At 39.7% G+C, this 16,884-nt stretch overlaps 1 protein-coding gene across 2 annotated transcripts in view; it reads right to left on the reverse strand.

The window, feature by feature from the left end:
* LOC133227536 (complement factor H) overlaps positions 1-16,884 on the reverse strand; it is a 396,803-nt gene that overhangs the window by 325,889 nt on the left and 54,030 nt on the right. For both annotated transcript variants that reach the window (XM_061382126.1, XM_061382127.1), the window contains exons 10-11: positions 4,396-4,578; positions 2,338-2,514 (exon numbers count right to left, since the gene is read on the reverse strand). In XM_061382126.1, coding sequence (XP_061238110.1) covers positions 2,338-2,514; positions 4,396-4,578 — 360 coding nt within the window. The remainder of the gene's footprint in view (positions 1-2,337; positions 2,515-4,395; positions 4,579-16,884) is intronic.

Genomic DNA, 16,884 nt, shown 5'->3' on the forward strand with positions numbered 1-16,884 from the left:
AATTCTTCAGGCAAGAATACTGCAGAGGGTTGCCATTCCCTTCTCCAAGGAATCTTCCTGACCCAGGGATTGAACCCAAGTCTCCTGCATTGCAGGCAGATTCTTTACCATCTGATCTTTTTAAAATAAGCCAATTGCTTTGCTGCCATGGCTGCCGCAAAGGCTTGTGCCTCTGCTGACGAATGGTTTCCAGGCTTTCTTTGCATAGACGTCTTCCTACATAAACTTGACCCGCAGTCCCTCCTACTTTCTAAGCACTTGGATTCTTTTGTTCTTAGAATACACTTATTGGATTAATATAATAGAAATATTTTTACTTTTTGGTTCATTATTTGCCTTAACTCATCTTTTTATTTTTTTTCATACTGGCATGAAAGCTCTTGAAAGACATACCACCGTCCCCCACTGTATCCTTCACAATTACTCTTAGGCAACTTCTGGCATATATTAGGTGCTTGCTGACAGCCTGAAAGTGAAATATGGGCTCTGGACACTGTTGAACAAGCCTGGCCTGTTCCTCTAACAAGCTTCCCCTGTGTGTCTATCTGAAATCTCTATCCTGAACCTCTTGTTCTCTGTCACAACCAAGCCTTTTCAAAGAGTTATGTCCACATGATGTATTGCATTTCTTACTAATAATTTATTTAGCAGGTTCTAAGTAGGTTTTCCCCTGTCTACTCCATCTGAAAATGTCTCTCTCACAATTAATGTTGGCACCACATTTTTAGTCTTTTAACCTGGCTTATTAACTGAATTAGAAGTATTCATTAGTGTAACTATTCTAATGTAATTAGTTTACAATTTCCTTGATTAAACTGTATGGCAGGCATTATGACAAGTGTATATGAATAATTTATTTTAATAACTAAAAGATCTTTTGAAATATTAGAACATTTGTAGATATTAAATCATTTTACAGACTCAGAGGAGTGAATAAACCTTCAAACAGGTTGTTGCCCTTAGATTCATACTTAGCAAATGGTGGAATTGGATATAGAACCATTTCAGGCTGATTCCATAGAAATTACTATTAGTCAGTTTATTATCCCTTGCTCTTAAATCATTTTACTCTGTCCAATCTATGCAACATTCATTCTGACATTTTTTTCTCCTACATTCTCTGGGTCCTCCTTTCTTTCTGTCCACTTTGCCATCTATTCTTCTGTCAGACACCTCAGTGTTGGAAGCTTCAGGACTCAGTCTTGAGCTGTCTTCTATTTTCATTCTACATTCTTTTCTAATCTGATGTCATAATTTAGAGAGTGATAATCTCATGTGGGTATCTCCTGCTTAAACCTATGCATTCAACACTACAGTTGATGTATCCAATGTTTATGGTCCCCATTGGCCCAACCACAATGTGTTCAGGTCAAAGTTGTGATGCTCTTGCAAGAGTGTTCTTTCTCCTGCCAGTACCACGTACAAAGTCATTTCCATTTGCTTGCTTGCTTATGAGAAAATGGTATTCAAGACATGAGTCCCTTCAACTTTTGCTCTTTCTGACAACCAACATTTAGCAACATTATGTGCATTTATTACCAGGAGAATATATCCCAAATCTATTCTCTGCTCTGAATCACTTCAGCCAAGAATTTATCTAATCCCCACACTTTTTCACCCCACATGGTTTCTTGAATCTTCTCTTGTCCATCATAAGCACAGCATACAGAAAACTCCACAAATGGCCTTCAAAAATCCAAATAAAATTATATCATTCCTTTTCTTAAAATTCCCTATGGCTTTTCATGAATCATAAAATCAATCAATGTTATTTTGCCTTGAAATAACCCAGCTCATCTTTCCTTTGCCTCATATCAGCTTTAGCTCATTAAATCTTCTCTCATTCAGTAGAATCCGCCCACCTTCATATTTTCCAAATATTACCTTGCTGCCAAAGTTTGCACATAACTCTTCCCTTGACTTGGGACACTCAACATCCACTCAGCTTACCAGAGACTGAAGCCCTATTTTCAACCCTGGAAAAAACACATCTGATTGGCAAAATAAAAGAGATCCATGTCATTGTCCTCAGAACTTGTCCAAGTCAGAAAATAAAAAGCACCTGTCAAAACCTGCAGAAGTTAACATTCAAGGTAGGAGGTATAAGCAGACACTTACAAGCAAATACTTGAACAGGTTGCAAGACCCTGTCATTTTGTATTGAGTGAGTCATTGGACTTTAAAACTTCCCCTCCTTCCAGTTTACATTAAAGTAGAAGGAAGCATCATTCCTTAAAGATGATTCTAGATCTGTGTAATTTGGTACAAATAAAACACTTCTGACAATTACTGTTAAATTTTGCTTATCTCTAAGAACATCTGGAAAAGAGTGCTTACCATAGCATGCAGCTTTATCAGACCAGCCGTCTTGACCACATACTATGGAGCCTGTGGTGTGTCCATCTCGGTTCTCATACCCATCAACACATTCGTAGTCCAGCCTGTCGTTCAGCCTGAACCACATGCCATCACTTTTGACTCTGGCCTTCTCAAATACTGGCCTGTCACAGGATTCTAAGGGATAATGGGATTTTGATTTTATTTCTAATATTATTTAGTGGGCAATTTGATTGAGTTTCATCTCAAGGGAAAAGGGCTTCACCAATTAGTATGTACAAATCATAAAAAATTAGCCAACCATGCCAGTGATATATCACTGTCCTGAAATAATTACTCAAAATGAAAACAAGTGTATTTTTATGCAACATTTTTCTCAACACTTAATGTTCCTGAATTATTTACGTTATGAACATGTTCCTCAGTTGCTGTACTTGTGCATTTTTTTCCAAAGCTAGTATTAAAATAAGCCATTACAGAAGTATTATACTATTTTCATAACAGCATTTTCCTAATTAATATGCCAAATTAATTAGCAGTTGTGACATATTTGCCAGAGAAAACTTCAATGAAAAGAAGTAATTTTCAAAAGGCAAGTTAATTTTTTAAAGATGCTATAAAATTTTTAAAATTCACATGCTGATTTTCCTTTTCCAACTATATCTCTAATGGTTGTATATTATTTTATACTTATCGAGGTTGAATACAGACATAATTTTATTATTTATAGCTATTTATAAGAAAATATGTTAACAAACAATCTGTTTTCACTAACACCATGCTGCTGCTGCTGCTAAGTCGCTCCAGTCGTGTCCAACTCTGTGCGACCCCATAGACGGCAGCCCACCAGGCTCCCCCGTCCCTAGGATTCTCCAAGCAAGAACACTGGAGTGGGTTGCCATTTCCTTCTCCAATGCAAGAAAGTGAAAAGTGAAAGTGAAGTCGCTCAGTCATGTCCGACTCCTAGCGATCCCACGGACTGCAGCCCACCAGGCTCCTCCATCCATGGGATTTTCCAGGCAAGAGTACTGGAGTGGGGTGCCACTGCCTTCTCCTCACTAACACCATAGACTGATGTTAATAGTTTAAATAATTTACTTCAAACTTCATAATGTATTAAAGCAAAATTATACTAGTAAAATATAATAACAGAGATATTTTTCATAAAAAGAGTGTTAGAATGGAAAACTGTCATATATTAAAATAAAATAAGTTTGATATGTGAAACTTTTTTCATTTTGAGGGTGTAGTGCCTGTAGCAAGTATAGACACTGGGAAAAATAAAATGAAAACAGTAGAAAGGGATATTATAAATACCCACTTCACCTAAAGTGAATATGTAAAATATCACTTCAAAAATATCAGTGTGTAGCTTTGGGATGAATAAAACAAACTCATTAATTGTTCTTAGAAAATCTTCATAAACATCTATGTGTTGCTACAAGAAAAACCTTCAGCACAGCAGAATTTGGTCCTGTCTAGAAGTGTTTCTCTGTCTCCACTAACTAGATGTTTATGAAGATTTCCTAAGAGAGAATTTTTCACAAGGATATCTATCCTAGAGACTCAAACATGAATTATATATCATATTGTTTGAAGTTTATGCACTATGGCCTCACATCTTTGCTTAAAAACATAACTTTTAGGCTTAGGAGCAGAGACTCTGGCTTAAGAGTCCCCTAAAATAAAAGCAGATGCAATCAGCACAAAGGTCTCAACTGAAAATAAATGAATTTATCCTGGAAGAGAGGTAAGGCTCTTAGCAAAATTAGATTTTAGTCACAGGATGTTTTAAAGTGACAAAACGTTGAACTAAATAGTACAATGATATTCTACTCCACTAGTAATTAATCATTAAAGGCAAAAAAAAAAAGATACATTTTTCAAAGCTTTGTAATTGATCTTTTCAAATACAGCCATGGAACCACAAAACACTTCATATGACCCTGCCCCAGCAAAAAAATTAAAAAAAGAAAGAAAAAAGGACAAAAGAACAAAGTTAATACTTCTGTATAGTTATCATCAAGATAAAGAATACTAAGATAATGAATTACTTACTAATGCATACAGGTTGAGCTGACCATCCATTTTTCAGACATGTAATTAACCCTGATGTCTTACCATCTGCTGTTACATATCCTGGTTTACACTTATATTCTGTTTGTTTATTTAGGGGATATGTAAAGGTAGATTCAGACAAAAATCCATTCTCAATCCTTATATTGGATTTTGAACATGTTTCTAAAAGGGAGAAACCATAAAGAAAAGGTAAGCATATATTTGATACACATTTCATAAGGACCCAAATAAGGTAATGATACAAAAAAGGGGAGTCACTTATGACTATAAACCAAGAAAACTTCTAATCATTTAAGGTCGTGTGTAAGAGAAAAAAAAACAAAACAAAACTATGAGTTTCCAAAGATATTAAACCAAAACACTTGATTTCTGTTTTCTATAACAAAGCAAGATTTAAAATACTCCAAATTCCTTCTAGGAAATTATTAGAAATCTGTTTGTCTAAAGGATCTGGAATCCCACAGCACGTCAGAAATCTTTTAGCAATGGGTTTCCTTTCCTGGGACTTGTTGAAAGTATTGTCTAGTCTGGATCTCTTACACAACCCAGAACACAGATCAGGTGACGATCACAGAATCTTCCACCATTGTTACCCCAGCCTTTGTCTCTGAGAATTTGAAATGCTGTCATCAAAACTGGGTGCTTAAAGCCATATCAGTACATGGAGTTCAACGAAGATGACAAAGATGAATACATCCATTCCTTTTACTAAGGACAAAATATTGATCCTTCAAACCATGAATAACTAAACTTGGAAAAGTACAATTCTGTCACCTACTAGACATCTTCATAGAATTCAGCTAATTTTTTTAGTACTTCACGGATAAAGAAGAAATCAAAAGAGAAAACTGAATATTTTGAATTGAATGAAAATAAAACCATGATAATTAAAGTCTTATATGATTTATGAGATACACAAAAGTGTGCTGAGGGGAATTTTAAAATTACATAGCAATAATAGTAATGATAAAGATGAAAATCAATAATTGCTTTTCCTTAAAACTGAAAATAGAAAAGCAAACAAGCCCAACACATACAATTTGGAAACACTGCAGTGATATTAGTAAGAGAGTGGAATAGGCCATCTTGACCTCTCCTTCCCTCCACAGACACACTGAATTAACAACTATGTGTGTATCAGCGCCTTCGATTCAAAATAGAAACAGTAGATGAGAAGTTCTGCATTCAAGGCAAGTGAGAAAATGCCAAAATCCTAAGTGGCAGGGAAAACTAAGACACATTCCTGCAATAAAATCCATGCAGCAGAGGACCATACAATTTGAAGGGAACACTCAACTCCCAGCTTCTCCTGGAGGAGCAAGGAGTTTGATCCACAATCTAGATCTCTGATTTTGCAAATGCTAGTCCAGGGTCCAGCTTCCAATTTACCTGCCTCTGGGAGGCCTAGGATTTCCAATCTCCTAGGATAACAGAAATGAAGTGGCAGTTATGAATCTGTACCAGCACTTCTCACAGGTCTTCCCTTAGCTTAATGAAGAGTGAGCAACTCCCAGTTTCTCCATGGAAGGAATGAGATAGCACATCTGGACACTCATCTTTTCCAGCTCTGCCTGAGGAATTGGCTTCTAACTAACCTGTCCTTGAGAGCTGATGAAACCCAAAATTTTCATTTGTGCCTGGGGACTACAGAGAGCTAAATCATGGTGCAGAAGGCACAGGGTTTGAAGTAGCATGCAGGCATTTGCCACAGCTCCTCTCCCCAGTTCAGTGCACAGTGAGCTAGGTGATAAACTCCAATTGCCTGTTTCACCAAGTATTCTGACTTGTAGATCACTGCATACTCTCAAATCCTGGAGAAGGCTGACTACAAACTCAGAAGTTTGGATGAGCAGAGAGGTTAGAGAGGTAACCAAAATTCTGGCCAAGCTGATTGAAAAGGCTGAATTTTGGAAAGGTTCTACTACTGAGGCCAATCTGTGAAGACTAGGACAAGTGGATGTTTAGTCTAATGCACAGATATCAACACAGAGAGTCAAGAAAAATGATCAACTGAGAAGTATGTTCAAATGAGAATAACAAGATATCCATTGCTTTTTATCCTGACCCAACAACAGAAGTTTGACACCGCCCACAGCAATCCTGACTTGGAGTGAGGTGTGGGCTCTATACCATACACTGAGATCCACGATGGCGGAAGAGTACATCTCTCTCCACGGATACATCAGGAATACACCTCCAGACACAGAAGATCTTGCAGAACGCCAGCTGAGAACCTGACCGCTGGAAAAGAATATATAGAACCAGGCAACATTCAGCAGGACAAAGGAAGCAGGGCAAAAAAAGAGGACAGTGAGTAGGACTGGATCTGCATCTGGGGTTGGGAACTGAAGCAGGGACAGAGCTGCATGGGAGGGCAAATGTTTGCGACAGAGGTGAAGCACTGAGACTGTTGGAGAGTGAAGCAGCTGACCAGTGAGAGTCTGAATGGAATGAGGATCACACAGACAATCCTTGCCACAGCTGTACCTACACCAGACAGGGATGCAAGTCCCCTAGAAAGTGCTTCAGGCTGGAGATGGAACATAGCGATTGGATTGACTGAAGGGAGGTGGTGTGAAGGAACCTGAGAGAGGAGAGCGCAGTGGGAAATGCTTATGAAGCAAAGCCAGCTAACCTGGAGGCAGGGTGATACTGCTGAGTCACACACTGAGGGTGCAGCCATCTCTATAGCCTCTCTCTCTGCACATATCAGCACCAGACAGCTGAAACAACACAGGGAGGGTGGCCCTTTAAGGACCTGAAGTGCAAAGTAACACAGAAGGACTCCAGCCAGGGTGATCTTTAAGTCCCTGATACGATGAACAACAGACAGTGACCCCAAGTGGGGGGCCTGTAAGCGCCTGAAGGGGTCAAGCAACAGAGAAGGACCAGCCAAAGAGGCCGTCTGATGGCCAGGTGCCAGAAGCTAGGAAACGACTCTAATAGGACCATCGCTTCTACAGCTGAGTCAGTTGGTTTCCCTGCATGCTTGGCACTGCCAGGGTTCCCAAAATTCAAGCAGCTGTGTCACCTCCATGCTCAATCCTCACTGGGCAGAGCTGTCAGAAGCTAGAAAAATCCCTAATAGTCACATACCTCCTGTGACAATAGCCACAGCTAAGTATCCGGTGTTTTCATGGTCCCCATTATCCAAGCTCCTGTGTCACTCCCTAGCTCAATCCCACAAAGACAGAGTAACCAGAGGCTACAAAAACCCTAAGGGCCTCATATTTCCTGCTTTCCTACCCAGTGGTTCCCCTTAGTACCTGGTACTGCCAGGGTTCCTGCAATCCAAGCAACTGCACCACCTCCACATTCAGTCCTCCCTGGGGCACACCCAAGTCCTCCAGGGAAGCCTCAGGAGTAAACTCCTGTGGACGAGTCACATGCAAAGGTGGAGATAAAACCACAAGTGAAATCCAGGGGCAGGTGTCTAAGGAATAGAACCAAAACATTCCCACCAGTGGTACAAGCTGAAGATTGAATCCGCATAATCACCTGGCAGACTTTGTATCTATGGAATATATAAAGGACAATGAGAGTTCCTACAAAAGAAAACACACTGGCACTGGCAGATGTGGACATCAGAGCAAGAACATGCAAGAGTAGGACCAGATCAGAGTCTGAGCTGCGGCCACAACAGGTAAGAGACCAGCCCAGAACTGGAGGGCATCCTAGGGAGGTGAGGTAGACTGTGACTCACATTGAGGAAAAGGATGCTGACAGATGATCCAAGAAAAATATTTATTATTCTTATATTTTAATTTATTTAGTAGTTGCTACTGGGTTTTTTAATTTTTACTTGTTTTTTGCTCTCTGTTGTTGTAGCTGTTGATTTTAATACTACAATTAAATCTATTTACACTTTTGAGAAAATTTTTTAACCACACATTTAATTTCCTTTAAATACTTCTGCCTCTACATTGGTCTTTTGTGGTTTTGAGGGTTGTTTTCCTCTTTAATTTTCAAAGCTTTAAAAAAATTATTATCACTATTTTTCCACATATATTCTTTTGCTTGCTTTTCTTATTCTTTTTCTGTTGTTGTTTTTCTTTAATATATGTAAAACTTCTTTGTCTACCTCTATTTAAATTTGCTTTTCTAGCCTTTCTTTCTTTTTTTCCTTTTCTCACTTTTCCTCATTATGTTCATTAGTCTGTTTGCTTTAGTTGTTTTATTCCCCAGTTGACCTATGGCTTTGGTTTTGTTTTCCAGTTTACGCTTTTAGTCAGATTTGTTAATAACTAGTTGATATCATTCTTACTTTCCTATGCTCACTGAATCAATCTCTTCTACTTTTTTTTTTTTCACTGTTTTGGTTTTGTTTATGTGTGTATATTTCCCATGTTTTTGTTAGTACTTGCCTGATTTTGTATCTGCCATTTGTCTGAGGTTTGTAGTCCATTTCTTGTTTTACTGTGTTTGTTTTATCCCCTTTAATGCCATTACAAACCACCTGTGGTATCTCACTTCCCTGGCCAGAGATCAGGCCCAGAGCCTTTGCAGTGGGAGCACTGACAGACTCTAGCCTGCCATAAAACTCCTAACCCCAGGGAGTATTTATTAGTGAGAAGTCCCATAAAGGCCTCCACTTGTCTACACCTGGCATCACCCAACTGCCAGCAGCACCCAGTGTAGGATGCCTCACCCAAACAACAAACAAGATAAAAACACAAACCCAGTCATCAGTAAACAGGATTGCCACCTCATACAGCCCTGCCCATCAGAAGGAAAAAAAAAAAAAAAAACTTACTCCTTTCACCAGAGTACAAACAAAGGTCACACCAAAAAGAAGCCTACACAAACCACTGGCACAACCTTACACAGCAAGGGCAGAAACCAAAAGGAAGGAGGAATTCGACCTGAAAGCCTGAGAAAAGGAGACATCAAATGCAACAAAGAAAAAAAGAAAAAAAAGAAAAGGTACAAAAAATATTGCTCAATAAAGGAACAAACTAGAAGCACACAAGACCAAAAAAAAAACGCTAAGAGGAAATAGTTCAAATACCTGAAAAAAAATTCAGAATAATGATGGTAAAGATGTTCCAAAACCTTGAAAATAGAAGGCATAAAATGCCAAGAAGCAATCAACACAATTAACACAATTACCAAGGATATAGAAGAAATAAAGAATAAACAAAGAAAGATGAATAACACAATTACTGATATTAAAAATACTATAGAAGGAAACAATAAGAGATTAACTGAAGGAGAAAAATGGAACAGTGAGCTGGAAGATAGAATGGTTGAAATAGTTGCTGATGAGCAGAATAAAGCAAAAAGAATAAAAATAATTGAGGAGAGCTTCAGAGACCTCTGGGACAGTATTAAACACACCAACATTTGAGCTATAGAGGTCCCAAAGGAAGAAGAGAAAAAGAAAGGCACTGAGAATTTTTTTTGAAGATACTATAGTTGAAAACCTTCCCAGCATGGGAAAGGAAATAGTCAATCAAGTTCAAGAAGCACGGAGAGTCCAATACAGGATAAATCCAAGCAGAAACATGTCAAGACACATACTAACCAATAGAAATTAAACACAAGGAAAGAATATTAAGAGCAGCAAGGGAAAAGCAACAAGTAACACACAAGGGAAAAGCATTCAATTAACAGCTGATGTTTCAGCAGAAATCCTACAGGCCAGAAAGGAATGGCAGGATATATTTAAAGTACTGAAAGGGGAAAATCTACAAGCAAGATTACTTTACCTGGCAAGGATTTCATTCAAAATTGATGGAAAATTAAAACCTTTACAGACAAGCAGTAGTTAAGAGATTTTAGCACCACCAAACCAGCTTTACAACATATATTAAAGAGACATACAGGCAATAAGCATAAGACAAAGGAAAGACCTACAAAAAACCCAAAACAATTAAGAAAATGCTAAGTGGGGAGCGGTCTTAAGATGGCGGAGGCATAGGACGGGGAGATCACTTTCTCCCCCACAAATTCATCAAAAGATCATTTAAATGCTGAACAACTTCCCCAAAACAACTTCTGAACACTGGCGGAGGACACCAGGCACCCAGAAAGGTAGCCCATTCTCTTCCAAAGGAGATAGGACAAAATATAAAAGCCAAAAAGAGAGACAAAAGAGTTAGGGACAGAGACCAGTCCTGGGGAGGGAGTCGTGAAGGGGGAGAAGTTTCCAAACACCAGGAAACCCTCTCACCAGTGGGTCTGTGGGGAGTTTTAGAATCTCAGAGGGCAACATAAAGTGAAAGAAAGAAAGAAAGTGAACTCACTCAGCTGTGTCCGACACTTTGCGACCCTATGAACTGTAGCCTACCAGGGTCCTCTGTCCATGGGATTTTCCAGGCAAGAATACTGGAGCGGGTTGCCATTTCCTTCTCCAAGGGATCTTCCCTACCCAGGGATTGAACCCAGGTCTCCCACATTGCGGCCAGATGCTTTAACCTCTGAGCCACCAGGAAGAGGGCAACATAACAGGGAGGGGGGAAAAAAAAAACACACACAGAATATGTGCCTTAACCAAAACTCCAAGTGGAGAAATAGCTCAAGATGCTCACGTCTGCCACCAGCAAGTGGGGGAGGCACTGTTGCATTGCTTAGGGTTAAGGACCAGTCCTGAATGCCCTGAGGACAATCTGAGGGAGCTAACGTGAGATAGCAACCCAAACTGTAGGACAGACAGAGAGAGAGAGGGGAAAGAGACAGAGAAAGAAAAGCTCTAACCTAAGCCACATCCTGGCCCGCTCACAGAACAAAGGATTGATCAAATGCCAAAGGAGAGCTAGCAGGCTGCCTACCGGCTCCTCCCCCACATCGGAGGCAGAGAGGCAGGCAGGCGACAGCCAGAGCTGGAAGGCAAGGGGCAACTTTGGCCCCAGAGATGGCATCCTCCACCAAAGTGGGAGCAGGCTCCCAGTTGCAAACCAAGTCTTCCTGGGATATTGGATGGTTGACATCTGCCAGGAGGGTTGCAACCTGAGATCAGCCCCCTAGAGGAGACACACGGCACACCTGTGACGGTGCTCTTGCGGCACACCCAGTAAACCAAGCGACTGGGACCAGAGAGGTGATAAGACCACTGCACACCTGGGACAGTGTGCTCGCCAAGCACCTGGTTGCCTGAGCTCCTGAGACCTGGGAAGGGCACAAAATGCAGGCCCAGCCGAGTCTATGCCTTTGTGGAGAACCTGAACCTGAGCAGCTTAGACCTGGGAAGTGCACGCAACGTAGGGCCCGCTTTGGAAAGTTCCCCTTCGAAGCAACCTGGAGTCTGAGCAGTGTAGACAGGGAAAGCACAGGCACCATGAGCTAGGGCAACCCAGTGTGGTCCATACACTGTGAGCACTCCCCACACACACCAGTGATATTTGTTTGCAGTATTCCTCCCTCCCCACAGCACGACTGAACAAGTGAACCTAAACAAATGACCACCTTCGCCCCCTTGCATCAAGGTGGAAATTAGACACTGAAGAGACTTACAAACAGTGGAAGCCAAAATAAACAAGTAACAGGGAACTGCTCTCAAAGTGACAGGCACAACAGATTGAAACCCTGTAGTTAGCATTGACTAAGCACTGGAGAGGGCCTATAGACCTTGAAAAGAAGTATAAGCTGGAACAAGGAACTATCTGAAACTGAACTGACCCCACACTACCCTCAACAGCTCCAGAGAAATTCCTAGATATATTTTTACTATTATCTTTTTTTTTAATTTTTCAGTTCTTTATTACACCTTTAATTTTCATTTTTATAACCTACTATTATCTTGCAAAAAAGACCCTATTTTTTAAAGCAAATTTCATATATGTATTTTTTATAATTTGTGATTGGTTTTGTATTTTTAATGTTGTATTTTTCAGAGTCTAACCTCTACTCTAGATTTTTAATCTTTGCTTTTTAGTATCTGTTATCAATTGTGTACCTTTAAGAATCTAATCTTCAGTACCCATTTTTACTTAGGGGTGTGATTACTGGTTTGATTGCTCTCTCCCCTTTTAACTCTCCCTATTGTCCCCCGGGTCACCTCTATCTCCTCCCTCCCCATACGTTTCTCTACTTAACTGTGAATCTCTCTGGGTGTTCCGGGCTGTGGAGAACACTTAGGGAACTGATACAGGCTAGATTGGTCTCTCCCTTTTGACTGCCCCTCTTCTCCTCATGGACACCTCTATCTCTCTTCTCCCTCTTCTCTTCTCTATTTAATTCCATGAACCTCTCTGGGTGTTCCAGACTGTGGACAGCACATACAGAATTGATTATTGGCTAGACTGCTCTCTCCCCTTTTGATTCCCCTCTTCAACTCCTGGTCACTTCTATCTTCCTCCTCCCTCTTCTCTTCTCCATGTAACTGTGAACCTTTCTGGGTGTCCCTCACTGTGGAGACTCTTTTCACCATTTATCTAGATGTTTTATCAGCAGTGCTGTATGGATGGAGAAGTCTTGAGGCTACTGTAAGATTAAGACTGAAAGCCAGAGGTAAGAGAACACCAGAGAACTCCTGACTCCAGGGAACATTAACCAACAAGAGCACATCCAAAACCCTGCATACCTACACTGAAACCAAGTTCCATCCAAGAGTCAACAAGTTCCAGAGCAAGACATACCATGCTAATTTTCCAGCAACACAGGAACATCGCCCTAAGCTTCAATATACAGGCTGTCCAAAGTCACACCAAACCCAGAGACAGCTCAAAACTCACTACTGGGCACTTCACTGCACTCAGAGAGAAGAGATTCAGCTCCACCCACCAGAACACGGATGCAAGCTTCCATAACCAGGAAACCTTGACAAGCCAAACGACCAACCACACCCACAGGGTGCAACCTCCACAATAAAGAGGAACCACAAACTTCCAGCATACAGAAAGGCCACCCCAGAAAGAACAATCTAAACAAAATGAAAAGGTAGAGAAATATTCAGCCAGTAAAGGAACATGATAAATCCCCAAAAAATCATACAAAAGAGGAGGAGATATGGAGTCTATCTCAAAAAGAATTCAGAATAATGATAGTAAAGATGATCCAAAATCTTGAAAACAAAATGGAGTTACAGATAAATAGACTAGAAACGAGGATTGAGAAGATGCAAGAATGTTTAACAAGACCTAGAAGACATAAAAAAGAGTCAATCAATAATGAATAATGCAATAAATAAGATCAAAAGAACTCTGGAGGGAACCAACAATAGAATAACTGAAGCAGCAGATAGGATAAGTGAGGTAGAAGATAGAATGGTGGAAATAAATGAAGCAGAGAGGAAAAAAGAATTAAAAGAAATGAGGACAACATCAGAGACCTCTGGGACAATGTTAAACACCCCAACATTTGAATCATAGGAGTCCCAGAAGAAGACAAAAAGAAAGGCCATAAGAAAATACTTAAGGAGATAATACTTGAAAACTTCCCTAAAATATGGAAGGAAATAGCCACCCACGTCCAAGAAAGCCAGAGGGTCCAAAACAGGATAAACCCAAAGTGAAACACCCCAAGACACATATTAATCAAATTAATGAAGATCAAACACAAAGAGAAAATATTAAAAGCAGCAAGGGAAAACCAACAAATAACACACAAGGGGGTTCCCATAAGGATAACAGCTGATCTTTCTACAGAAACTCTTCAGGCCAGAAGGGATTGGCAGGACATTCCTAAAGTGATGGAAGAGAAAAACCTACAACCCACATTCTATACCCAGTAAGAATCTCATTCAAATATGCAGGGGAAATAAAAAGCTTTACAGACAAGCAAAACCTGAGAGAATTCAGAACCACCAAACCAGCTCTTCAACAAATGATAAAGGAACTTCTCTAGACAGGAAACACAGAAAAGGTTTATAAGTAAGTAAGTGTTAGTTGCTCAGTCATGCCCTACTCTTTGCGACCCCATGGACGGCAGCCCACCAGGCTCCTCTGTCCATGAGATTTTCCAGGTAAGGATACCGGAGTGGGTTGCCATTTCCTTCTCCAGGGGATCTTCCCAAACCAGGGATCAAACCCGGGTCTCTTGCACTGCAGCCAGATTCTTTACCAACTGAGCTACAAGGGAAGCTATAAAGGTTTATAAACTCGAATCCAAAACAACAAAATAAATGGCAATGAGATCATACTTAACAATAATTACCCAAAATGTAAATGCGTTGAATGCCCCAACCAAAAGACAAAGACTGGCTGAATGGATTCAAAAACAAGACCCACATATATGCTGTCTACAAGGGACCCACCTCAAAAAAAGGGACACATACAGACTGAAAGTAGAGGGCGGGAAAAATATATTTCAAGCAAATGCAGACCAAAAAGGCAGGAGTAGCAATACTCATATCAGATAAAATAGATTTTGAAATAAAGGCCATGAAAAATGACAAAGAAGGACGTGGTCAAAGGATCAATCCAAGAAGAAGATATAACAATTATAAATATATATGCACCCAACATAGGCAGACCACAATATGTAAGGCAAATGCTAACAAGTGTGAAAGGGGAAATTCACAGTAACACAATAATAGTGGGAGACTTTAATATCCCACTCACACCTATGGATAGATCAACTAAACAGAAAATTAGCAAGGAAACACAAATTATAAATGATACAATGGACTAGTTAGACCTAAGAATATCTATATGACACTTCACCCCCAAACAATGCATTTCACCTTTTTCTCAAGAGCACATGGAACCTTCTACAAGATAGATCACATACTGGGCCATAAATCTATCCTTGGTAAATTCAAAAAATTGAAATCATTCCAGGCATCTTTTCTGATCCCAATGCAGTAAGATTAGATGTCAACTATGGGGGGGGGGGGAGAAAAAAACTATAAAAAATACAAATATATGGAGGCTAAATAACATGCTTCTGAATAACCAACAAATCACGGAAGAAATCAAAAAAGAAATCAAAATGTGCATAGAAATGAACGAAAATGAAAACATGACAACACAAAACCTAAGGGATTCAGTAAAAGCAGTGCTAGGGTAAGGTTCATAGCATTACAAGCTTACCTCAAGAAACAAGAGAAAAATCAAATAAATAACCTAACCGTACACCTAAAGCAGCTAGAAAAAGAAGAAATGAAGAACCCCAGGGTTAGTAGAAGGAAAGAACTCAAAAAAATTAGGGCAGAAGTAATTGAAAAAGAAACAAAGGAGACTATAGCAAAAACCAACAAAACTAAAAGCTGGTTCTTTGAGAAGATAAATAAAATAGAAAAACCATTAGCCAGACTCATCAAGAAACAAAGGGAGAAGAATCAAATCAACAAAATTAGAAATGAAAATGGAGAAATCACAACAGACAACACAGAAATACAAAGGATCAGAAGAGATTACTATCAGCAACTTTATGACAATAAAATGGACCACTTGGAAGAAATGGACGAATTCTTAAAAAAGGCTAACCTTCCAAAACTGAACCAGGAAGAAAGATAAAATTTTAACAGACCCATCACAAGCATGGAATTGAAACTGTAATCAGTAATCTTCCAGTAAACAAAAGCCCAAGACCAGATGGCTTCACAGCTGAATTCTACCAAAAATTTAGAGAAGACCAATCCTACTCAAACTCTTCCAGGAAATTGCAGAGGAAGGTAAATTTCCAAACTCATTCTATGAGGCCACCATCACCCTAATACCAAAACCAGACAAATATGTCACAAAAAACGAAAACTACAGATCAATATCACTGATGAACATAGATGCAAAAATCCTTTAAAAAAAATTTTAGGGAATAAAATTCAACAACATATGAAAAAAATCATACACCATCACCAAGTGGGCTTTACTCCAAGGATGCAAGGATTCTTCATTATTCACAAATCAATCAATGTGATACACCACATTAACAAATTAAAAGATAAAAACCATATGATTATCTCAATATATGCAGAGAAAGCATTTGACAAAATTCAACATCCACTTATGATAAAAACCCTCCAGAAACCATGCATAGAAGGAACATAACTCAGAATAATAAAGGCCATATATGATAAACCCACAGCAAACTTTACCCTCGATGGTGAAAACTTGAAAGTATTTTTCCTAAAGTCAGAAACAAGAGAAAGGTCCCCACTCTCACTACTACTATTCAACATAATTTTGGAAGTTTTAGCCACAGAAATCAGAAGAGAAAACAGAAATAAACAGAATCCAGAGAGGAAAAAGTAATACAATGCCGGGAGCCGGCATATTGCATATTGAGTGCATATTGCATATTGCATATTGAGTGCATATTGCATATTGAGTGCAGCACTTTCCACGGCATCATCTTTCAGGATCTGGAATAGCTCAACTGGAATTCTATCACTGCCGGGAGCCAGGGTGAGGAACTCCGCCCATGACAAAGGTCATGAGGAAGGAGGCTTGGCATACGCAAAGGCGGGATCGAGCTTCAGGAGTCCCCTGGAAATTCTCGAGCATATACCCCCAAAACCAGAGTCTGCCTACTTTCTGCTTTGTGCTTTCACCTACACCTCTGACTTTACGGGGGGCTGTCCCCCACTAC

This window comes from Bos javanicus, chromosome 16 (genome assembly GCF_032452875.1).
Source record: "Bos javanicus breed banteng chromosome 16, ARS-OSU_banteng_1.0, whole genome shotgun sequence".
Classification (NCBI taxonomy): Eukaryota; Metazoa; Chordata; class Mammalia; order Artiodactyla; family Bovidae; genus Bos; species Bos javanicus.